The sequence below is a fragment of the Melanostigma gelatinosum genome (genome assembly GCF_949748355.1).
Source record: "Melanostigma gelatinosum genome assembly, chromosome: 8".
NCBI classification, from domain to species: Eukaryota; Metazoa; Chordata; class Actinopteri; order Perciformes; family Zoarcidae; genus Melanostigma; species Melanostigma gelatinosum.
In genome coordinates this window covers 11,567,415-11,591,622 of record NC_136641.1, presented here as the reverse complement: position 1 = coordinate 11,591,622, position 24,208 = coordinate 11,567,415, and the positions used below count along the sequence as shown (strand labels likewise).

Genomic DNA, 24,208 nt, shown 5'->3' with positions numbered 1-24,208 from the left:
TTTGTGTTATGTGTTCTCAGCACAGTAGGCCTACATAAACAGGTCTAATAGGTTAAAAAAAAATCTATTGAAATTGTAATAAAAAAACGTATGCCTTAAAAAGAATTCCCTATAAAGTGTTATACTGCTATATTATTTATTTTTTGTTCAAATGATATGTGTGGGCTATAGCTTATTTGGTAAAAGACCCCGAACGATTGTGAATTATTTTTAACATAGGATAGGCTATAGCTCAGTGTCATTATTTTAGTAAAAATACATTTTAAAAAGATGCTGAGTTAGGACCTATTTCAATAAAAATCTTTAGATTACGAGCGACACCCAATCAACGATATTCGTCCTTTGATTCCTCATATGGGATATGACTCTCACTTGGGGCTGTGGAGGAGCGAATCTAAAACAATTTTAAATTAATTTCCTCTCAGTTGGGACAGTGTATTTTCTTGCATAAAAGCCCTCGGGAAGGCAGTGTGTGTGTTGTGTGTGTGTGTGTGTGTTGTCATGGGTGCCGTAACCCGGGAGGGGAGACTCAAAGTAGAGACAGGTGAATATCAGTTGTCATTGTCAAACTTGAAAAGACATTTAGGCACAGAACCAGCAGAGGCCGTACTTTTTTAGAATAACCTTTTAAAATAGCTGAAGGCAATTTATAATTAAAAGACAAATAGCCTACATATTTATTTTCAATGCATGTCATCAAATCAACTTTTTCAACGCTTATCAATATCTATCTATCTATCTATCTATCTATCTATCTATCTATCTATCTATCTATCTATCTATCTATCTATCTATCTATCTATCTATCTATCTATCTATCTATCTATCTATCTATCTATCTATCTATCTATCTATCTATCTATCTATCTATCTGTCTATCTGTCTGTCTCATCCATAAGAAAAGGACAAACCAAACGTTCTAAAAAGCAATGTCTGAATTGTGTTGATCATAAGTAATAAATCATAATTTTGGTCATGGTGAAAGGAGAAGGCTAAGTGAAAAATCGTCTGTGGTCCGGTGGATCCCAATTAAGATGCTCCAAGTGTGGAGCGGAGCTCTGAGGCCAACCCGTTTCATTCCCTCTGCTCGCCCTGCAGCTTTGTCAGATCCCTTGTGCAAACACACGAGCGTCTGGGATCTGACGAGGCGGCACTGAGGGACGAACTAGGAATGGGACCTGGTTGTTTCTGAGGCGGCAGGCACCTCGGGAACCGCGGGAACCGGCAGTCACAGCTGCTGCTGCGCTCCGCGGTCACCACATTACTTGAGTGACTGTGCGCGTGCACGTCGCAGGCCTCTTTATCATGCCTGTGCTGTTTTTTATGTCACGCCAATTTGATTATGTGGCATGAATCCAAACTGTATTAGACGAGCCTAAACGTGTGGTTGGGCAAATGGCCACATGATCAGCATGAAGAACAACACAACTTTTGATCAATAATCATGACATCACTTTAGATGTTGACTGAGCTGCATATCTTCAATCGATTCAGTAAAGGCCTCCATACTGAAGGGTAAATATCTCTGATTGGAGAGATAAAGTTGCTGTACAAATGAAAGTAATTAAACTGAAAACAAATTCAGAGAAAATGTAACACATAGCCTCCTGCATTGATTCCAGAGGAAGGTTTTGCATGACTAAGCTGCAGCTTACATTTTTAAAGCCATGCACCTTTGCCACACTTTTTCTTGTGCAGTCGAGGGGTTACTAAGGAGATATGACGCTGCTCTGGTGCGCAACTGTGGATATAGTAAACATTGGTAGAACAAATATGCCCGACAGGATTTTGTGTTGTAGCCTATGTCATCTCTGACACATCAAACTGGTGATATGGAAACCCCACTGTATCCGTTTTAAACGGTAGGCCTGCAGAGCAATTGATTTTGTATTTGTGGTGACAAACACGGATTTATTTGATAACTCGAAGTATTTTTACTCAAACCATCGCAGAGGCCCGGGTGTCCCTTTGCAGGTCCATTTCTAAACTGTCACAATAATGTCTTTATCCAACTGCGCTGTCAAAGTAAGACACTTTTCTGTCATTAATGAGAAGCGAGTATTCTGCAAAGTGTGTAGACAACCAGAGGATAATGCAATCCGCTGTAGCTCCACTTTCTTTTTGCTTCGATAGCTCCATTATGGCTGAACACATTTAAAGATTGCAGTGCAGGCTGTGTTATTTTGAGACAGAGGCGGAGGTGATGCTCAGACTTTGCAGAATGAGTGATGAGGCGGGCAGGTCTGAACACGCCCAAGCCCCCTGACACCATGCGCCACCTCACTGGGACTACATTGGTGTGCTCACACCTGGATGAGTGTGTTGTGTGTGTTTCAAATTGCTTATTCTCCCTTTTGAACACTGATAATATGATTATCTGGTAGTTTGTTTCCAACAATTTGAATCATTCTTCCTTTTTTTTTTAATTTGTATTCGAAATAATTTGATGTGTGTGTGCTCTGCAGAGTCATCTGTCCCTCACCAGACTACCCGCCCTCTAAGATGTCCCAGTCCACTGTCACTGAAGAAGGAGGCACCTTTGAGCACCTGTGGAGCTCCCTGTGAGTGTCAACAACACCTGCTGATGATTGTTTTAATGAACATATTTTCCAAATTACCGAATGGTTTTATTAAAAATGTGAAATGCATCAGGCAAAGATCAACAAACACATGTGATTCTGTCATCAACTAAATTATCTAATCAATAAACTAGGATTATTCCAAATGTAATAATACTCCATAGTGTGTTCTGTTCATATGATTTAGGAAAGGGATGTCCTTTTTAAGAATACAAAACAAGATATTTATTAGAGGTTTTGGTGAGCACAGAATCAGAGACAAACAAATATCGACATGTTCAGCCACATGTTCATTCTGTGCTTTTCTGTAAATATTTAAATTGTCCAACTAAGTTGCTTCCAATTCTTTCTCAATGTTGCACTGAACCTTCTGGGAGATTTCAAACTGCATTTTATGAGGATAACATTTTTCAATAAAAGTAAATATCGCAGTTGTTTTACTCTTTAACAATATTTTCGGAATATATATTACGATTACTAAATATTATAGAACGTCTAGTGAAAATCTGATGTCAAGGTTACTCTTTTCTTTTGTAAATATATAAAATAAATCCAACAATTTTCCCTGTAATAAAATTCAAAAATATTCATACTTTTTTTTTGAAACAACAAAAACGATCAAGGATTAACTTTACCCAACATTTTATTTGACTTCCATTAAAACTATAACTTAAACAAGTTATCAAGTTCTGTTTATTTGCACACCTTGTCATGTGACACACTAGTGCTACGCTAATTCGTCAACATCCATGGTGTCATGTGTTCTCAGGGAGCCAGACAGCACCTACTATGAGCTCCCTCCAGGCAGCCAGCCAGGTGAGCGCCCAGTGCCTTCCACCAGCACCCCGGGGAGCCACCGCAGTGCTGCAGAGGTCTCTATGGACGTTTACCAAATGAGGGACATGAACGACAACGTGATGGTAGGAAGCTCCCATTGCAGTCCATTTTGTATCTTTGTCAATCCTTTGCTGTTGAGAAGCTGTAGTTTATTTCTGTGAGCTGCAGGTGTTTTCCTGCTCTGTGTCCGATCTCATGATTTCTTTGTGAGCACACACACACACACACACACACACACACACACACACACACACACACACACAAGCGCACTCTTTCAAAGATCTTTTCTTTTCCCATTTTGCTGTTGTTTTGTATTGTCTAATTTTTTCCCTCCAGTGCTGAGGAGATTCCCTCCAATGTAGTTTCCCTCTTCTCTGCAGCCTTTTCCCTCTCTCTCCCTCCCTGCTGAGCAGACTGTTGGGGCTGTGGTGTGTGTGTGTGTGTGTGTGTGTGTGTGTGTGTGTGTGTGTGTGTGTGTGTGTGTGTGTGTGTGTGTGTGTGTGTGTTTGGGGAGGGCTAATTAAACCCCTAGCCAGGACCCCTTGCTGCTCCAATGTAGAGCCATCTGTTGGCCGGGGCGTGTCTGTGCGTTCTACGTGCAAATATGTTCGCAGGTGTATGTACCTGCATATTTTTGTTTCTGGAAGGAAACTTAATACCCAGAGAATGTATGCTAACGTTGTATGTCCAGCCCAGATTTCAGCTTGACCACCATGACTTTTCTCAAAAGGAATTTAAGAGCAAATCTCTGAGAACATAATAAAAGGGCTCACGTTTTTGCAGGATCACACTGTTCACACTGTTAACACATCTTGTGCATTTGTTCACTCTGTCCGTCTCTTACCAACATGAAATCAGAAGTCTCTCCTCAACACGCCTTTCCTTCCCCTTCTGATCTGGGATATTGGTCGATGTAATCTTGAAGCGGGCAAGCCTGGGCCTGCCTGGCCGTTTAATGAATAGTCATGTCAGAAATAAGGGGGCGGAGCGAGGATTTGTTGTTAGACACCTATGCAAGGCAAGTTGAGATGGCCCAGTCAGTAAAGTGAAACAAGTGGAGGAGAAGAGAGGCAGGACATCCCCTGTATCTTCCATCATGCCCCACTTCACAGAGTGGTCAGCTGGCCGCAGGGAGCTCGACTCTTACAGTCACACTTGACCACAGCAGACTGTACGACCTATGAGAGCCGGGTCACAGAGAGATCCTAGGAAAACCTTGTCTTATCTTTCAGGAGCCTTAAGATGCTGTGTGGCGTGGTAAGTGGACAAGAGTAAATTGTTTATGTTCTTGCATATTCAGCATTATTTTTTTATGTTTGGAGATGGTGTCTTGCTGGTGGTGAAGATGGTTTGAGTTACGGAGTGTAGAAGTTCTAGTATTACTTTGCTTCAGGGTCATTGTTTCCAAATTGCTAGTAATCAAACAGATGAACATATATATTGATTTTAATATTTATATTTATAGGTTTGCATGAATGTGGACTTCTTGAGAATGGCATATCCCGTTCCTACACTTTGCCGAATATTCCCAACAGGGGGCAACCGTTTTACACATTTTACCTTCTCTCATCCTCACCTTAACATAGCTGGCGTGGTTGAGACGAGCTGCAGTTTTCAAATGATGCCATGTCACTTCATGAAGCCTAGCTTGTCAATTTTGGTCATGTTGTTTCCTTATGTCAACAGGGCCATACGACAGCGTGTGAGTCTGTGTTGTTAACTGTTTATTGAGTAGCTGTAAACAGAGGCCATTAGCAGGGTGACACTCTCCTTATTCTCAGCCCATAATGTTTCATTCACCTTGACAAGTAAGGGTTGTTGTGGCAGCTTATCTATGTTTCTAAATATTTGTTGCCTTTAAAGCTTGGCTTTGAGTGGCAGCTACCAGGATGGCTGCCCATAGGGGACATCAGATGCCGTTGGGATGGGAAGCTTACACACACACACACACACACACACACACACACACACAGTCAACCCACACGCACACACACTAACTCACACACTGGCGGCGGAGGTTTTAGCTCTGTTTCAACTTGTTACGGATCGAGTTCAGGTATTAAGACCAAGCACACCTGCGAGTGCACATGTTTGTGTGACAGCGTGTGTGCACCTTTGCATGTGTGTCAAGTGTTTTTGTGTTGTCGACGCATACACCTGGGTTTACCTTGTGGCCGCAAAGCCCCTTTGACAACACGTGTTGATGGAGATTTCAAAGGAAGTCAGTCAGATATTAAAGGGCGGACATAATGGCTCTTTTATACACCTTTCGAGAGAAAACACCCATCAGGGCACATCAGCCTACATACTCATTTTCATATTTTTCATGAGGCTGAACATATTTGTATCTCAGATATTTCAGGGCCTATTTTCCACTGCCAGACATAAGACACACTTGATTTAGGGGGCCACTAACAGTATATTTCATTGTCAATTAATTTGACATTATTTATCAATTGATAAACTGATTGTTTTGTCAGCAAAATATCAGTAAATAGAAAGATACCATGTATCTTCAAAATTCTTCTTCAATCCAAATCAACACTCTAAAAACCCTCATATATGATAAAGAAAGCAATGAATTGTCACATATAAAAAACAGTGAAAGTGAATGAGTATTAATCCAATCAAAATAAGCTTTAGTTGTTTTGAACGCAGCTGTCTCATGTATGATGTGTTGTGCTGTGTGCACCTGAGTTAGAGTCAATGTACAGATCCAAACACCCACTCATCCTCATTTAACCGACAGATAGTTTGCATTAAGTCCAGGCCATTGACCTGTCCCTTTGCTTTCATCTGATGAACCATGGCATGAGGCTCAGTTTACATATCCTTGTGTAACTGTGTCTCAGTTGTGTCTGTGTTTTTTGCCAGTGTCTGATGTTAAAAACACAAAGCAGAGCAGAAATTAAGTGATGCTGTATATTGCTTACGGTTGGGGATTTATAACTTATATAAAGTATGGCATAGGTGAAAATAATAATTCCCATATCCAGTCTAAATGAACGTGAGGTGTGCAATCGGGGGGGGGGGGGGGGGGGGGGAGATAGCAGTGCTATCATGCTTTCAGCCGGCATACTCGCGTTATCCGTTGTACTTCGTCTTCTCCAGGTGCTAGAGAGTTTGTTGTTGTTTTGGACAACAAAGTGACCAACAGGTCAAGGAGGTTATTGATGTCCTCAGGCGATAAGTTATCATATTACTTTCCTTTGAGCTGCAGAGGACATTTCATTTGTCGTCTTTGATAAAGTTTGAGCAAATCAAATGTTTTTCAATTGGTGGCATTTTTTGCATACAAATTGAACATCAATCATTGAATTTCCCCAAAAGCGTTGTTTATTTTGTTCAATAATAAAGGCTGGCCCTTCTTAGTTGATTTGTCAAAGTTGGTTATTTTGGTTTTAGTCAACGAAGATTTCTTTGGTCGATTCGTCGTTTTCTATACTTTTTCCAGGCGGAGTGACTAATTTCCAACAAAACATATGAACACCAAATTTAAAGTGTTGCTTTTGTGTGATTCTTTGTGGAGGAACTCAGTTTTACAGATCTTTTGAGTAAATTAACTGATCGATAAGTTGAGTGTTAGTTGACGAAGAACTTCTTTGGTCAAGGACAGCCCTATAAATTATATTCTGCAATTGCTTGGTTTCATTTTAGATGTGGACTATGACCAAACATGTCAAAACTCCTCATTTTGAACCCTAAACATCCATAGAGTATACAATTAAAATAAACCTTTTATTCAGATAATTTCCATTCAGGAACAATGATTTCCTTCAAAGCGTCCTGACCTGCTGTTTTAAAAAAAAAGTTCAGCCTTGACTGCTGACTGAATGCTATATTGATATACAATACTGGGTGGGTCTGACCCTTGAACTCTTGTTCTTTCATGTGTTTTCCTTCTTGTCTCTCTCTCTCCCACTCTCTGTCAGACCAGACAGTGTTTACTTAGTGCAGGGCTTCACAAGGTGTTTTGGAGCATGTGTGTACATGTGCCCCGGCATTGCCGTCTATGTCCGGGCTTGCCATAATTAGAACGTTGTACCAGTTTTTGGGTTCCCATCCGTCTTTCCCTCTCTCCTTCTCTCCCTTTTCGTCTCAGTCTATTGTTTCTCTCTCTCTACACCAGTCCTCACCTTTCTCCCTGTCCTGGCTGTTCGTGTGTCTGTGTGTGCATGAGTGTGTTGGGTGTTGCACTGATGCACACCTCACTTGAACTCTCTGGTTAGGCTATAGTCCTGCACTCTCTTTGCTTTGATCTGTTTGGACGTTTCTGACTGAAGAGTTGACAAATGAGACGAGAGCACGAGAAGATGTACTACGTGAAAAAGAAGGTAAAAAATGTTTTGTTTTTTCTTCTGCTCACAGGGTAATTGTGTGCGTATGTGTTGCTATTTCAGTTTGAGCATCGGTGTCAGTTATTTGACACACGTATATGTATACAGTTCAAACAGCAGGAATAAATCGGTGGATATTTTTTTTAAATCCACAATATAGATAGTTTATGTTTTCATATTATTATGTGTAGGTCGGATTGTCTTGTTGAATGTGTGATGTTAAATTGGTCGGATAATAGTTTGTTGTTTCATAAATAAATTGTCTGATGTTGATAAGAACGTGGACAGGAGGACTCACAGTACGACTTTGCAGTGTTTCTGTTCCAGTTGTGTGACAGGGAATCAACTCATGAACCTGGGTGATCCAAAAAACGAACTACAGCACCCACAAAGCAGTTTTCTGTCCACACTCACAGAGTGCATTCATTTTGACAAGTGTGTCACCACACACACTTCAGTGCAACGATTCTTCCCTCTTCTCAAACACAGTGGAGAGGAAAAGAGGGGGATGGCAGGCAATTAGGCAGATTATGCATGTGTTTTACAACTTGTCTCAAATAGCCCCAAGGAGGCTACTGTGGGGAACTCACTGCAACTGGCACTCACTTACACTCAATCATACACACGCACACAAAGTCATGTTTGTGTCATACCCTCGTTTTTCGTAAGTCTTTTTCATTTATAAATCGCACAAAAAGGGCCCAGCGTTTATCACTGACACCTAGACAACACACATGCAGCGTCACACTACCTGTAACTTGTTGTAATCCGACCTCTTGTAAGCCTCCAAGCGGTTGTCTGTCCCACACCTCTACCTGTACCCTCCCTCTCTCCTCCCTCCCTCCTTCCCTCTTCGCTTCCCTCATTCTCTGCCCTCTTCTTTTCTCCCCAGTCCCAATACAACTTGCTGAGCAGCAGCATGGAGAGCCTGGGGAGCCGTGCGACGTCCGCCAGCCCCTACAGCTCGGAGAACGCCTCCTCGTCGACCGTGCCCACCCCTTCACCCTACTCCCAACCCAACTCAACCTTTGAGGGCCTGTCACCTGCCCCGACCATCCCCTCCAACACCGACTACCCCGGACTGCACACCTTCCAGGTGTCCTTCCAGCAGTCTAGCACCGCCAAATCTGCAACATGGACCGTGAGTACACACACTTTCTTGGCTTTGGCGTATGTGTGTGTCTGTGTGTCTGTGTCCTTCTCCGTCTTTTTCTTGGTCTCTGTCTTACTGAGTGACTGTTGTGCACATACATAACCCAGCACACAGACATGATTTCACACTCACTCAAGCTAGCACATGTGCAGGCTTGTCGCATGCAAGAGAAAGTTGTGCACCATTGAGTGATTCATCGTGTCCTCTACTCACCTCTCCGAGTCAAATCGAATGGGGAAAGGTTGGTACGAGGTCCAGAAAGTTTTTTGCCCTGTGTGTGTTTGTCTTGTTAGACAATTCTAGCACTGTATTTAAAAAGAAAATTAGTTTATGTACAATGTGTGTAATACAAGTTAGGAATTGTTGTGTCACTTATTGCCATACTCTATGAGATTAATGCGGTAATAACACACATATTTGGAAAAAGCTTGTTATAGTATGTCAGAATGTTTGTCTTAAACCATGAATGGTACTGTGGTTGTATGAGTTACTGAAAGTCAACATCCGGTATTTGATTTGAACCTTTGGGACATGCTTCGTACTGAGAGGGCTTGTTGAAAAGAATATTATCCTTAGTTTTGAAACAGAGACAATATGATGCATTTCCATGTAGTACGAAAAGAAATGTAAGAAAATTATTGTTTTTACTGGTATACTGTGTTTGCCACCAATACACGGTAGCAGTGGTAGTGGCAGTAGTAGTTTTACACTACTGAAAGGATGTATTTTACCATTTTATTGGGTACAAGGACAAACCAAAACAGCTGAAAGTAGGGCAAGACGTGACCAAACCACACAACGGTCTTGTGACGGGATGGTGGTGAGAGACAGGTGAAATGGGAGCTTTGTAATTTGTCATGAACTGATGAGAATTCTCCCGCTGGAAAGGTGTCACCTCTGACTGTCACACAGTTGACCTCCCTGAAACAAGAGAACCAAGAGACAATCTGCACATCCCTCACTGGAAGTGTGTGTGTGTGTGTGGGTGTAGGTGTGTGTGTGTGTGTGAGAGAGATTGACTGAGGGGCTCCTCCGCGGCTGTGTTTGCTGGAAGTAACCATGCATGGTGGGCTCCTTTACTGAGCCCTCAGTGATGTAAGAAGATCCCCTTCTGGACATTAGAGTGGTGGTCTTTGACCCGCTGCTTTTCTTTCTCTGTCTCTTTCTTCCTCTGGTCTTAACACACACTCATGGCTGTCACCTCTGGCGCCTAAAGTTTCGTCCTGTCTTCTCCATCATCTCCTTTCCCTCACTTCAAGTCTCTGACTCAGGTCTTTCTCAGAGCCAAACTACATCAACAGAAACCAAGGAAAACATGGACAAAAATGATGAGCTTGTTTTACCTGAGAAATCACTGCAATTTAATAAAATCCTGAAATGCACCTGTTTCAACCTATTTGGTTCAACATGGCCCTTACAATTCTGTCCTTCAAATTCACCTGCCTTGTACTTTCTTTCTCTTACAGTCTACAGTTTGGAATAGTCCGAATAACTTGATTAAAGGGTGACTGCCAATAGATATTCTTTTTCTATAATCACCCTGCAGTCCCATCTACCCCTTTGTAACAAAATAAACTCCTCTTATCGACTTTGGTGTGCATGGATCATAGTTTAATTATTCCAATTCACGTGCCTGAACAATTCAAGTCGTAGCAGTTTTTTGTTACGGGGGGAAGGGAGACAAAGGAGTTTTTGACTGGCACACGACTTAAGATACAGATGATGACGCAACAGAAAAAAGGATTTTGAAGAAACCTGTGATTATTCAGATTGCTCTACTACGATTAAACAGGAGGGATTAGAATGAGAGAGAAAGCTTTTTCATAGCTTTTATGGAGTTTACTGTCAGGCTTTGTCTTTTATCTTGCATGCCTGACTATAATATTGGCAAAGTATCAGAAGATGTATTTAAGTGTTATTATACAGTATGGAACGACAACATTTTTCATGTGTGAAATACAGCAGTATGATCATGTGTGATCCTGTAAGATATATGATACTATTGTTCGCCTTACAGATAGATAGATAGATATATCGCACACAACATGTATGTATCTGCAGCATCTACAGTACGTTTCCTTTAAAAAGTTCCAAATGAAAATGAAAGCATGAAGGAGTTTTTTCATGTTTCACAGAAAAAACAAACCAAGAAAACTAAGTGCACTTAAAGGTTTGCCAGGCCAGGTTTGAGGCTCACATCATGTCAGCGAGTCGAGAAAAGAGATTACGGTCAAGCCTCTCAGAATGAATACGCCTCTACTACAGGGAGGGGATTTCCCAAAAAATAGACCAGAGGTGCAGGAGGATGTGTGTGTGTGTGTGTGTATTTATGCAAAACTCATTGCAAGGCCCAGGTTTGAACATGATTGAAACAAAAGAATGGCTATGTGGTCCAGACTGAGTCACCTTGTTTGATTTAAGGAGTTAACAGTCTCTGGGTGTCGAGCTGATGTCTTGTGGCCTCAGGCAGTGGGGAATGCCGAATGCCATAGGGGCATATTGACTACAATCAGTTACTTTGCCGGCCCTCATCCCCACCCCTCCCACTAAGAACAAGTGGCATGCAGTGATTTTGGAGATTACAATCCATTGTTTTCTCTTCTGCCATAATGTTTCCGCATATAGTAACTCCATTCAAGTCCATGTTAAGCTAGTCTGGTAATCCTCCAGTCCCCCTCCTGTCTCGTCAAGACACTGTGCATTAGTGATAATAGCTCTGAAACTCTGCCGCTCTCTTGAAGATGATTCCTTGGCATGGATGCAGGCAAGCATCACTGTGGCTGGAAATTAGATCTAACACCTCAGCCTTGTCAAATAATAAGACCTCTTTCCGTACACTCAGACTTCAGCTTATGAGTATGTGTGTGTGTGTGCGCACGTACAGTATGTGTCACGAGTGGGAGGGGGTGTGACGCAGTGGGTGCGGGCTCAAGCATGCACTACAAGGCGGCTTGTCAGAAGCTGCTCTTCCCAGCTAATAGCCTCTATCCGTTAGGACACAGGTCCCAACACGCCCTGCAAAATGCATCCTTCCCTTTCTTTCCCAATGCATCATCTGCGGCCACATCACCATTGGCCTTCCTGCTGAGCATCGGATCTGGGAAAACACACTCAATACGGAAGATTATTTACACACGGTACTCAAATGTGTATTATCAATGACAACACATAAGTAAATATATTAAGTTGTTCATAGTTATACAAGTTTGTGTCATTCAGATCAATTTGTACTGCAAATGCAAGTGATTTCTTATAGTCACCCAGCAGAATAAGTGCTAAAAAGAAAGCGGCCTTCCTGATTGATATCTTGACTAAATGAATTCCTGTTCAACAGTGTACGTTGTCCAGTATCAACATTGGTCAATGGATATGTTCTGGTCTGGATGCCATCAATAATGTTCATTATTTGGTCTGTTCTGCTGTGTGTGTTTGACATCCTGTCTGGTCGACTTTTACAATTTCCATGGACTGTGCCAGTGTTCGTTCACGCATCCTTCAGAGTGGTGATTAGCAGTCAATATGAACACAAAAAGGAAAGCTTCCAGGAAGATTCCCAATTATTTCAGGGTTAGATCTTTACTCATCACATCTTTTCTTATTTCCCTTGAAAGTCTTATGGAGATAAACCGTAACTTTAACAGCAGTTACCATGACCTCAAAGAAAGTGGTGGAGATCTTCAATTTTCTAAATTGATTTTGATCCAATATGATTACAGGCTGCATAGCGATCTAGCTTAGGCTGCGCTGATATGTACAGCATGCATAATGTACGTCAGCTCTGTGTGCCTGTGTATGTGTTTCAACATATTCAATATTGGGAGAGTTCAGCGAATTTGCGGTGGGCAAGTTGTTGCTTGTGTATATGGATGACGGTCTGGCAATTATCACCCTGTCTCCAGGAGCCTGTCAGGACCTGCCTCCACTGGTCCACCACTGCGTAGAGGCATGGATGGGTGGGTGGATGGGTGGGATTGCAATAAAAATGGACGATTGTATAGTTAGTAACAGAATTATACAGTGTAAAGTCATGATCACATCATAACATTTTGGGATGGATTTATATATGTTTCCAGCACATTTGATCAAATGTATAGATGAGCTGCTGATACATGTGTATAGCTTAAATTACATTTTATTAATACAAAAACTCCCAAATGACCTCCAGATAAGAAAGAAATCCAGCATGCTAATTATGTTAACGTGAACATATCACCATCTTTACGAGAAGGTTGGCAGTCCATAAAGCTCAGAGGCAGAATCCATAGTGGTTCTTTGCAAAGCTTGTTTTTACAAGACATAGCCTGTTTGTTACAGTTAATATGATATCTCTTAAAATTGTCAACAGATTCCATTGAAAATTGATGGAAAGTTAGGCCATTTACCAAGGTTTATGGTGCAGATTCAGGCAATATTAAAGACTTTCCTAAAATCTTTGACCATTTACATCTTCAAGTGATCCAATCTTTTCCTCTTCTCTTTCTTAATTTCCTCTTCTAACTCACCTTGACCATTTTTTCCAGGTGATTGACAAAGCAAATGATATCTTTAGCCTTTGATCGTGTTTGTTCTTTCTCCACCTTTTTGTACTTCCTTTCCATCCCTTCATCCTTCTCTATGTCCTGATACAGAGCCCAGTTCATCCATCATTCAGCATCTTTTATCTGTACCAGAACATACACCAGATACTTTGATTTCATTTATGCTGCACTACACTTCGAACAATGACACACAAAGCTGAACTCGCATTTGTGTGTGAATGCCTCTGCCAAGTCGCTGCATGTGCACACAAGTCTGTGTGGAGGACAAGTTGAGACGTCTCCCATGGCATCTGTACCCCGGTAGACTGAAAACAGAAAAAGTAATTTATAACTTTTTCATGCACTCTGCGATGTCCAAAAACAATACCACCAAACCCAGATCCCCAATCGTCCCGCAACTTATCAGAAGATGATCTTCTTCTCATCTTCTTTGTGTGAATAAAGAACCAAACTTTGCAATGGTCCTTTTTTGTGTAACACGGGACACGGTCTTGTCTTTAATATTTAATTTAATATTTGATTTAGTTTCTACTTCAAAACACCGACAGAAAAACACGTTTTGGCCTCTTAGTAAATTACCACATGACTGTAATTAGCTCTCAGGACCGTTAATGTACTTCAATATGAACAATGAACAACATTTTTGAAACGCTCTTTGTTGTTTTTACATGTTCCGACATCTGACGTTTGTGAGTCAGTTGCTAAAAAGCATTGCATTGGTGATGTAGGGTACTATAGATACTAAAACAGTAGTGGGCTGCCTGCATTTCCCTACACAAGTGCATTAAACCACCATGACTGGATATGAATGACTCATTCCTATGTTCCGCTTTTCAAACACTGAAGGAGTTACTATTCGTTTTGCTGTGATCATGCTGGAAAGCAAACCATTGGTCATCAGTTTTGGACATTTGATTTGTTACTGCAGGAAAAGTCCCGTTGTCTCTAAATACAGAAGTCTGCCTGGCTGTTGCATCTCAGAGAAATTATTTATTCATGGTATGGACAGGCTGTTGAGACTTGTCAAGGAAAGCTCGGTGGGAAAAGGTAATGGTGTGCACAGGTATTTCCATTTCCCTCAAGGGAGGGCTCATAGGGGTGTGTGTGTGTGTGTGTGTGTGTGTGTGTGTGTGTGTGTGTGTGTGTGTGTGTGTGTGTGTGTGTGTGTGTGTGTGTGTGTGTGTGTGTGTGTGTGTGTGTGTGTGTGTGTGCGTGCGTGTGTGTGTGTGTGTGTGTGTGGTTTTAAGGGGCTTAGTGACTGTGTCACAGCGAGGAATCCAAGCAGTTGTTGTTGGAATGACTCCTTCCCAGCCGTCATTGGGCTGGAGGCTGTCTGGTGTCTGGGAGTCAAACCAGAGTCCGGATCATCGATGGGAAATTTAAGGAAGTTATTACATTTCAATTTGAAGAATTTACCTGATCTTTTCCAAAATAAAAAAAACTCTTAACTGGATATTCAAAGTATAGCAGTAAGGTGTAGAAAGAAACATAGGGGAAAGCATGAATATGCCTCGGGGTTAGCAGAACTTTTGGGGACTGGAAATACCCTCACTGCCTCCTGAAGGCCTATTTCTGTCAAACTCCTTTCTAATGCAGGCATTCAATTTATTATATATTTATATATATATATATGTATACATATATATATATATATATATATATATATATATCGTAAAATATTTTTTTTGTGGAAAGGTAAAGTTGGTGGAAGGTGGATGTAAATGCTTCCAAGTGAATATGTTTTGCATTTTCTAAAAATCCTTGATTATTGATGGATGATACTTGGCTAACAGATCTGGTTAATATGGTTCAGGGTTTAACTCCAACTCATCTATCAAACTCACATTTGTCTTGCATAAAAACCTCACTAAACCCAGGATAATATAATCTAATTTACCAGATAAAAAATGGAAAGATTATGCTTGAAATGGGATTCTGGTTACGCTGAGGTTTAAGATGCAGATCATGTAATGGTTCAGTTTGAGTAGGGCCATCGACTCTCTTCGTGTTTTTGTTTTTTCTCTACTTTTTCGATCTATTTTGTGTGATAGCTGTGATAGCTACCTGCTCTGGTCTATACAAGACTTGGTCAACATGGGTTGGTTTTAAATGTGCATTATGAATACATTTTATTCATTGATTGAAATATCACGTGGCAAAATGCCGTTCAAATGTTGTATACATCTTGATATGTATTGTATTTCTGCCATATGGTGCGCTGTTACATTTGTATTCGGGTCCACTGCAGCAAGTCCATGCAGGACAACTGGCTTCTCAGTTTTTTCCTTGAAGGTCTCAGTTTGATTTCCACAGGGAAGATTTTTGAGATTTTGTGATTGTGTTGGGGCATGTTAAGGCTTCTCCATCCCTTGTCCCGGTGTCTTTGGATGTTGACTGGTATTTACGCACATACGTGCATGTATGCATGCGTGTGTAAATGCTTGTAAACTGAGGAATCACTGAAGATTTGGCTTTAGCACAGATCAGAATATTTTCATTGAACGTTACTGTAACTGACTGAGTACCAGTGGTAAATGTTTAATTAAGGTTTTCTTTCAGCTTGTACACATTCTCAGACACAACTATTTTTTCCTTTTTGTCCTTTTGAACTTCCACTTCTCCTCCGCCAGCTGTAGCCTCTCACATTACGACTAACAAACCCAGTCTGCTGGATAATAATTAGTTGTTCATTCTAATAACACAGTAATTACTTTTACTACGCAGACGAAAAATGTACTGCTGACTGTTTAACAGTCGTGTATTTTCCCTTTCTTCTTCCTTTCATGCTCTCTCTTTCCCCAAACGCAAAATGTGTTCCTTAGTCATAATTTGATGTGATAATTATAGTGCCCTGGTCACAACCCACAGATTTATCATCGTATTATCAACTAGCTATTTATTTGTCCACGTTTTCATTTCAATGCTTTTTTGGCTGTCATGCTCATTGATAATAAGGTAATGGCTTAAATCAAATGTAATTTTAATTTTAAACAACCTCCAGACACATTGTTTTTGCTAAGATGTCCCTTCCCTCCTTTTTTCCCTCCTTAGTTTATTTATAGCTACTATGTGAGAGCATTTTCATAAGAAGACCAAACACTCAGTTTGCGTGTCTTTAAGTTTAATTTGCAGTAGGCTGTTTTGAAAAAATGTAAATAAGAAGGCATTACTCGCTATTTCCTTGATAACTTGATTCTTTATGTATCTTCATGTCCTAAAGAGTAAATTGGAATTTAAAATTAAAAGAGAAAGTAAAATTTCTTGCAGTTGGGAATGCAAATTTAGACATAACTGTGATTTTGCATTTTGTTGGACAAAGCTTTAGTTCACACTCCCATGCAACTGACTGCTAGTGATAACAACCCAGACCACTGACTTGAGCCTCTCCGGTCCTGTGTGTGTGTTATTTCCCCACCCAGTACTCTCCCTTGCTGAAGAAGCTCTACTGTCAGATTGCCAAGACCTGTCCAATCCAAATCAAGCTGTCCTCCTCTCCTCCTCATGGCAGCATCATCAGAGCCATGCCTGTCTACAAGAAGGCGGAGCACGTCACAGAAGTGGTCAAACGCTGCCCCAACCACGAACTAGGACGAGACTTCAACGATGGTATGAAGAACCATCCTGGTCCTTTGACCATAACTTACTGTACCTGGACATTATATGTCGACAACATTATCCCCAAACTATTTTGTTGTTGTTGGTTGAAAAAATAAGGGCGACGAAGTGAATGACATGACATTTAATAACCAAGACCATCTGTTATGTGTGATGCTTTGACTTCGATCAACCAACTGTGTCCTTACCTGTTCTTTCATCATTCTTGTCAAAGGTCAAGCAGCCCCGGCCAGTCACCTGATCCGAGTAGAGGGGAATAACCTCTCTCAGTACATGGATGATCCTGTCACTGGACGGCAGAGTGTCTTCTTGCCGTATGAGGCTCCACAGGTTGGTGGTTCATCAGCTAGAGACACACGATGCATTGCAAGCTTAGGGACGGGACTCATGACCTCAAATACCACAAATTATGGGCGAATGTACAAAATATTTGAGATATTTCCTCTTTTCATGAAGTATACCCATGAGGTGAATCCTAGTTGATTTTCATCCATCTCAATATCTGAAAGATATCCCTATTATGTTGCACATTCAGCCCAAGTGTTTTAAAAGACACACAATGGATCGGTCAAGCTCAAAGAAACAGTCAATTTCTCCGAGGTACTTCGTAAGAAGCACATCTATAAATAAAGATGCCGAGCATGTCCATACAAGTGCAAGAGTGAGAAATCATCATGACTGTGATTGCACCTGGGGAGGTTAATGCAGAGTATGAGCGTCTCGCCTCACATCAAAGTGTGCAGCAACACTGCCCTCTAGTGCTGCATTAGCATATTTACTGTAAAATCTATCTGTAAAAGGGGATATTTGCTAGTGAACAGATGCGCACACTGATAGAAACTGTTTGAACAAAGTGTCATTAAACCAACAACACTTCAAAACAGCCAATTATTCTCTATTTTGTGTTTCAGGTGGGGACTGAGTTTACCACCTTCCTGTATAACTTCATGTGCAACAGCAGCTGTGTGGGCGGCATGAACAGAAGACCCATCCTCATCATCATCACTTTGGAAACCAGAGAGTAAGTCCACAAGTCACAATTCATACATGCAGCCAGTTCAACCCATGTCTCTCTTTTTAATCAAACGAGCAATTCTCAGCTCTTTGTCATGTGCTTTCTTTTGATTCTTTCTTACGCTGGGTAGTTGGATTTTTTATTCAGTGCATTGATCCACCAGGCTACAGTAAAACTGAAAAGTAAAAAGATACTTGGCCTTGTTAGAGAACCTGCCTTTTCTTAACAAACGTTATTTGAGTATATTTCCTATCCCCGATTATCTCTGCAGTGGTCAAGTGTTGGGCAGACGGTCGTTTGAAGGCCGGATATGTGCGTGTCCTGGCCGAGACCGCAAAGCAGATGAGGACCACTTCAGGGAACAACAGGCCCTGCATGAAAGTGTGGCCAAAAATGGCAGCGCCAACAAGCGCAGTGAGTTGAATACAATTGAATAACACGTTCATCTTAACTACAAATTTAAATGGTGACTTTACTTAGATGTTGCTCTCTGGCTGTTGGTGTACATTCAACAATCAACCAAGATATCTTGGTCCTCAATCTGAATAAGATTTTTTGAAATGTGTCAGAAACCTGTTCAATCATAATTCTGATTCTGTCGTCTGCAGACTTCAAACAGAGTCCTCCAAATATTCCCAGTCCAAATATTAACATGAGGAAGAGGCGGCATGGAGAAGAAGAGATTTACTATATTCCTGTAAGAGCCTTTCACACACTTATCATTTGGCATGACAGTAGTGTTAACAGTGTAATTCAGACACAGATGATTTAGACTTGATATATGAGATTTTAGACCTTTAAATTGTCAAAATCATTCATATTCGTATGTGGAAACATTTTTTTTTAAGGACTGCCTTATTGGATGTGTTGTGTTTGTGTGTAGGTTCGTGGTCGGGACAACTTTGAGCTGCTGATGAAGATTAAAGACAGTTTGGAGCTGGTGGAGCTGGTGCCGCAGCCACTGGTGGACTCCTACAGGCAACAAACACAGCAGCAACTTCTGCAGAGACCGTGAGTCAATCCAACACTAACTATGCACAAGCACACAGACGGCTACTGGTAAACATGCACACATACTGTACATAAAGGTGGCTGAAAAGATTTAATTGACCCAAACACATGAACACAAACAAAAAAGGCATGTAAAAAAACTCAAATTTCTTGATTGTTTTTTTTAGCTGAAGTCTGGTTAAAATAAAGAGAAGGATGTAATAGAATAAACCTCACAAAAACTGGACATTTAGAGTCTTGTTGAATTCATCAAACTGACTGTTTTACTCACGAACACACAGACACGCATTCCTCTAACCTCAGTCACATTCTCCTGTTTTCTCTAGGAGCCATATAGCATCCCCCTCCCCTTACTCTCCACTGTCCAACATGAACAAACAGAATGCCCACGGAGGCCTCAACAAATCGCCCTCTGTCAACCAGCTGGTGGGGCAGCAGCACCAGCAGCATCACACTGCCCCCACCTCCATACCGCATATGGGTGAGTATCTATATATGTGATTCAAATCAAATCGGATGTACTCACAAAGCACATTTTTCAAACCAATTTGTTGTAAGGTTTTCTGAACAGAAAATACCAATGCAAACAGAGCCTGTTTATGCCATTATAGTTCAGTTCTTTGTGCTATTCTGCCGCTCATTATTTCATTGATCACCCCTCCCTTTCTCACAGGTTCAAACATGCTCAACAGCCACCACATGCAGGGAAATGGTGATATGAATGGTGGACACAGCAGTCAGACTATAGTGTCTGCCTCCCACTGCAGCCCGCCCCCTCCGTATAACCCTGACCCCAGCCTCGTCAGGTACCTCACCCTCCAATGACACTCCTTCTTTATCCTCCTGTAAAGGGCCAGCAGACAATCAGATGCACTTGTTGGGTTAAATTCAAATGTTGATACCAAAAACAGCTCGTTTGTCAGACCATGTTCGTAAAAATTTGATCAAACTGGTTTTTGGAAAAGTTCCTAATTTGCAGCAACATGTGTCTAGATTGAACTGTGTTATGCAGTCAGTTTGATTTGATTATGGCTGCTTTGTAGAGGCTTGCCATTACATCACATATCGGGCATATGGTGCCATAATGAAGGTCCATTGAGGAATTGGCTGCATGGAAATAATCTCTCTATATAATTGGGGGGTAAATAAATAAAGGCATTACCTTGAAAGGTTGTGTTATGGGAGAAGGGTAATTTGGTAATGTTTTAAGTAAAAGTGAAAAGTGTGTATTGGTATTTTTGTTTCCAAACTTTGCCTACTTTGATATAACAACTGTCCTGCCACCAGCAGTACGAGATATGTCTAAAAATGTCTGTCTTGTCTTTGTTAGCTGACGAAAAGTAATTTGCAAAACAAATGGTGTTCTTGCCTAAGCTTGCTCAGCTCCCATTCAAAAACATGTTAATCATGTCTATTTACTCTGCTCATACAGCCAAGCTGCTCAAGAGTTGTAGACCTCCACTATGGCTGCCAGAGGGTTTGTTATGTCACCCAAAAGCCCAAAACTGTGTGTCATACACTTAGATCTAAAATCATTCACACTGTCACTGTGTATACAGCCCACCTTGCAATGCACTACAGCGAATTTTCTTCAAAAGAAACTTCCGATGTTTAAGTTCTGTTTCATTTTAAAGTTTTTTCATATTTTTTCTAAGATAATGTGTCAGTGCAGTTGTTTTAATACTTAGACTTTGCTTTTGCAATTTCAACTTTTTTGATACAGCAGACTTTGTCCACCTTTTTGGTTTCTAGATTGTTATGTTTATTGTACAGTTAAATTGTACAGTTAGCTTCTTTTTCATTTACACTGTATGTTGCCAAAACGTTAACATTTCATGTATTTATAATAAAGGTTCTTCATCAAAGCAAGAGTGGCCTTATGAATCATTCATATAAATGCATGTTCATGAGTTTACTTCCACTGCATCTATCAGGCTGTATGGTTTCAGCACACTTCAGGCTAATTCTTTCACTCAGTTTTGAACTAAACTAATAATAATTTCAGTAGATAACGACATAACATAACAGAATGAGGTGCTTTTATAATCAATTCTGTTGAAAATTAAATGCTGACTGTAATTATCAAGTTAGTATGGTCTTTATTCTACTCTTTATTTAACTTTCATCAGTGTTCATGAAGTTGATTTTAGCTTTGTAGCTGTGGTCTAATGGCAGTCTAAGCAGCCCTGCTTTTCTCCCCTTACAGTTTTCTAACCAGTCTGGGCTGTCAGAACTTCATTGAGTACTTCACCTCCCAAGGCCTCCAGTCTGTCTACCATCTTCAGACTCTCTCCGTGGAGGTAACCACTCTCTTCCTGCACTCACAATCTCACAGTGAAAATAACTTTTTGTGTCCAGAGCTTCATAGAAAACAGAGAAAAGCAGAAAAAGAAACAGTAGAGGAAAGAACAAACAATAGCGAACTTGAAACAGTTACTGTAAAATAATACGAGAGAGGGGCTTTTGAAAATCACTTGAGGATGGAAATAATTTACCTCGTCTAACTAAAGGTACCCTTTAGAGTTTTTGTCCACTAGTGATATAGATCAATATTTTTTGTGTCTATAAGCAAACAAATGAGGATGCACATGCACTCATCCTTGTCCTTCTTTGTTCATAGTTTACTCCTACAGTCTTACATTCCTCCAATGTTTAACTTTGTGCTGTCACCAGGATTTAGGTGCACTGAAGATACCGGAGCAGTACCGCCTTGTCATCTGGCGAGGTCTGCAGGACATGAAACAAGTCGCTCCCCTCCAACTGCCTGCCTCCACTCATCACCATGACTATCATGGCCAGCAGCTCCTTCGCTCCAGCAGCAACATGACTGCATCTGCCATGGCGGCCATTGGGGCTGCCAGCGGGGAACTCCAACGTCAGCGCGTCATGGAGGCTGTGCACTTTCGTGTCCGCCACACCATCACCATCCCCAACAGGCCAGGTGTCGTTGGGACGTCAGGGATGGCAGCAGCTACTGATGATTGGGCTGACTTTGGTTTCGACATGCCTGACTGCAAGCTGTCGCGTAGTAGGCACTCCATCAAGGAGGAGTTCATGGAAAGTGATGTTCATTGAGCCTGAGGAGAATCTTTGGAGCCAATGTTGTTGCCAGCATTAGCCTATTTACAAAGTAAACGCATGTGGATAGGGTCTTTAATTGTGCTTGTAGGTATTGCTGGCATATTTCAGTCAGTGATATTGCAGAGAATCAAGTTCCATTTTGATCATCAAACATTTCAGTGTGAATGCACTTTTCTGTGCTTGAACAGTTGTTCCACTCAGAAGTTTGAACATGAGATGACACTTGAGGACACTGTGGTAATAGCATCATCAGGGCAATGCTAAACACATATGGTCTGGACTATACTTTTTGGGACTCTGACAAGTGCATGTTGATAAATGTTGTTGCTTTTTTCCTGGAAAACGGAATGTTGATTAGCTGCACATCAGTTTTTTACTGGCCTCCAGTACATTCATAGTGAACATAAAATGTAGCAATTTCACAATTGCACGAATGTCACAGTAGATGAATCACTAATTCAAAATGTTCTAGTTAGAATTTCTGTGTTTGAATACACCAAATTAATTCTCAGCTGATTTATTTATTGTTATTTCTGTTTTCCTTCACTGTACAAATGTATATACTGTATCTTGTAAATGTTTTAGACTAGATGTGGTTGCAAAGGGGTATTTCAATTCAAAATAGTGTATCTCCTGTTTGAAGCCAATGTAAAGAACTGAATGGAAAATTGTGTACAAACTCAGCTATGGAAACACATAGTAATGCTTATTTGTAATGGCTATGATAATGTAATGACCTTTAGTTAAGTACGCCCTTATCATTTAATTGTTAAATGGGCTTTGGTATTAATCGTGTGTATTCATGAAAACAAATGGAAATCACAGTCAACGTGTAATATCAGAAGTTGGACATTGCATCCATTACTTTTTTTATGAAGTCATAGGAAATACTGTTGTTCTTGTACAGAAACACATTGCAAAACACTTGAGACAAACTATCAAAAACAGTATTATATCTTAAAAGCAGGGATTTAATCGGAATGTTGATTAATAAATGAACAATAACATCCCTGTTTACCAAGACACTAGACAAGACTGTAGCATTTGTGTCCTTTGTGTATTTTGAAAAACCTTGCAGGGCAAGGTCCTCATATATCGATTATAGCTAGTTGTGAACCTAGTATGTATCTTCATGGCACTTGTTTGTGGATATTTAATAGCAACATTCCAGTTTTATTTCTTGATTGCCATAAAGTCCATTTATAATAGTGTCAAATGTGTTGGAAGTAACTACTTGACTTTGTACCATGATGATAATTTGTACGGTTGCACCTGACATCCATTTTCTTTAAAAAGGCTCACACACATACTTTCACCCACTATCCACCAACTGGTCAAAAATGAGCACTTTAATGCTTTAAAAGTAAAAAATAATTGAGGATTATTTGTGCTTATGATCAGTATTATGAATTACAACAATGTAAATAGAAATAGTGCTTGTTTTGATATTCCTGGTGATTTTTTTGTTATCAGTTTTGTAGCGATCATTAAGACATGTACCTATATAACTATTGCTGTTCATCAATGTCCAGTGGTTTCTGAGGTTGTCAAGTTTTGGTGTTTTATTTTCTCAAAATCATGGCTATTAAAATATTTGCCTTCCTTCAATGTGTCTCTTCATCAAAGTCAAAAAGGAGTTGTATTTGAATGAACATAATTAGTTGTCAAGGGTAAAGACTAAATCTAGGCAGCATTTAACATGACATGCATCATTTATTTACATTACATTACTCGAGTGGAATAGTTACACGCTATGTTCGTTCATAGTCCATCATTGTATTAGTATGTTTTTTAATTGTTTTATCGATTCTACTGTTTTATCTATGTTTACAAGTCACCTCAGTTTTGTCTTGTTTAGTTTGTCCTCACTGTTTGGCTTTCTGTTGTCATATTTTATCCTGCTTTTGCTTCACTTTCTCAGTCAAAGCACTTTGTAAACTCTTTTAATAAAAAGGTGCTTCAAAAAGTTATTATCAGTAATAGTAGTAGTAGTATTATTGTATTATTGGTGGAAGTCAGTAATTCATCGTTGCCGGTTCTCC

General features: G+C 40.5%; 1 protein-coding gene across 1 annotated transcript; it reads left to right on the top strand.

The window, feature by feature from the left end:
• The first annotated feature begins 8,659 nt into the window (after positions 1 to 8,659).
• tp73 (tumor protein p73) lies at positions 8,660 to 24,037 on the top strand. Its single transcript, XM_079273620.1, has 11 exons — positions 8,660 to 8,894; positions 16,864 to 17,050; positions 17,274 to 17,389; positions 17,971 to 18,080; positions 18,346 to 18,488; positions 18,683 to 18,771; positions 18,958 to 19,085; positions 19,412 to 19,566; positions 19,759 to 19,891; positions 21,292 to 21,385; positions 21,759 to 24,037. Exons 1-11 carry the CDS (start codon positions 8,673 to 8,675, stop codon positions 22,158 to 22,160), a joined length of 1,779 nt encoding a protein of 592 aa, XP_079129746.1. The 5' UTR covers positions 8,660 to 8,672; the 3' UTR covers positions 22,161 to 24,037.
• Positions 24,038 to 24,208: the final 171 nt, after the last annotated feature.

What these genes read in the sequence shown, in the direction of transcription:
- tp73 (XM_079273620.1), top strand. Translation starts at nt 8,673, where the DNA reads ATGGAGAGCCTGGGGAGCCGTGCGACGTCCGCCAGCCCCTACAGCTCG. An exon ending in AGGACGAGACTTCAACGATG is followed by an intron (nt 17,051 to 17,273) that starts GTATGAAGAACC and finishes TTCTTGTCAAAG; the next exon opens with GTCAAGCAGCCCCGGCCAGT. An exon ending in TTCAGACTCTCTCCGTGGAG is followed by an intron (nt 21,386 to 21,758) that starts GTAACCACTCTC and finishes TGCTGTCACCAG; the next exon opens with GATTTAGGTGCACTGAAGAT.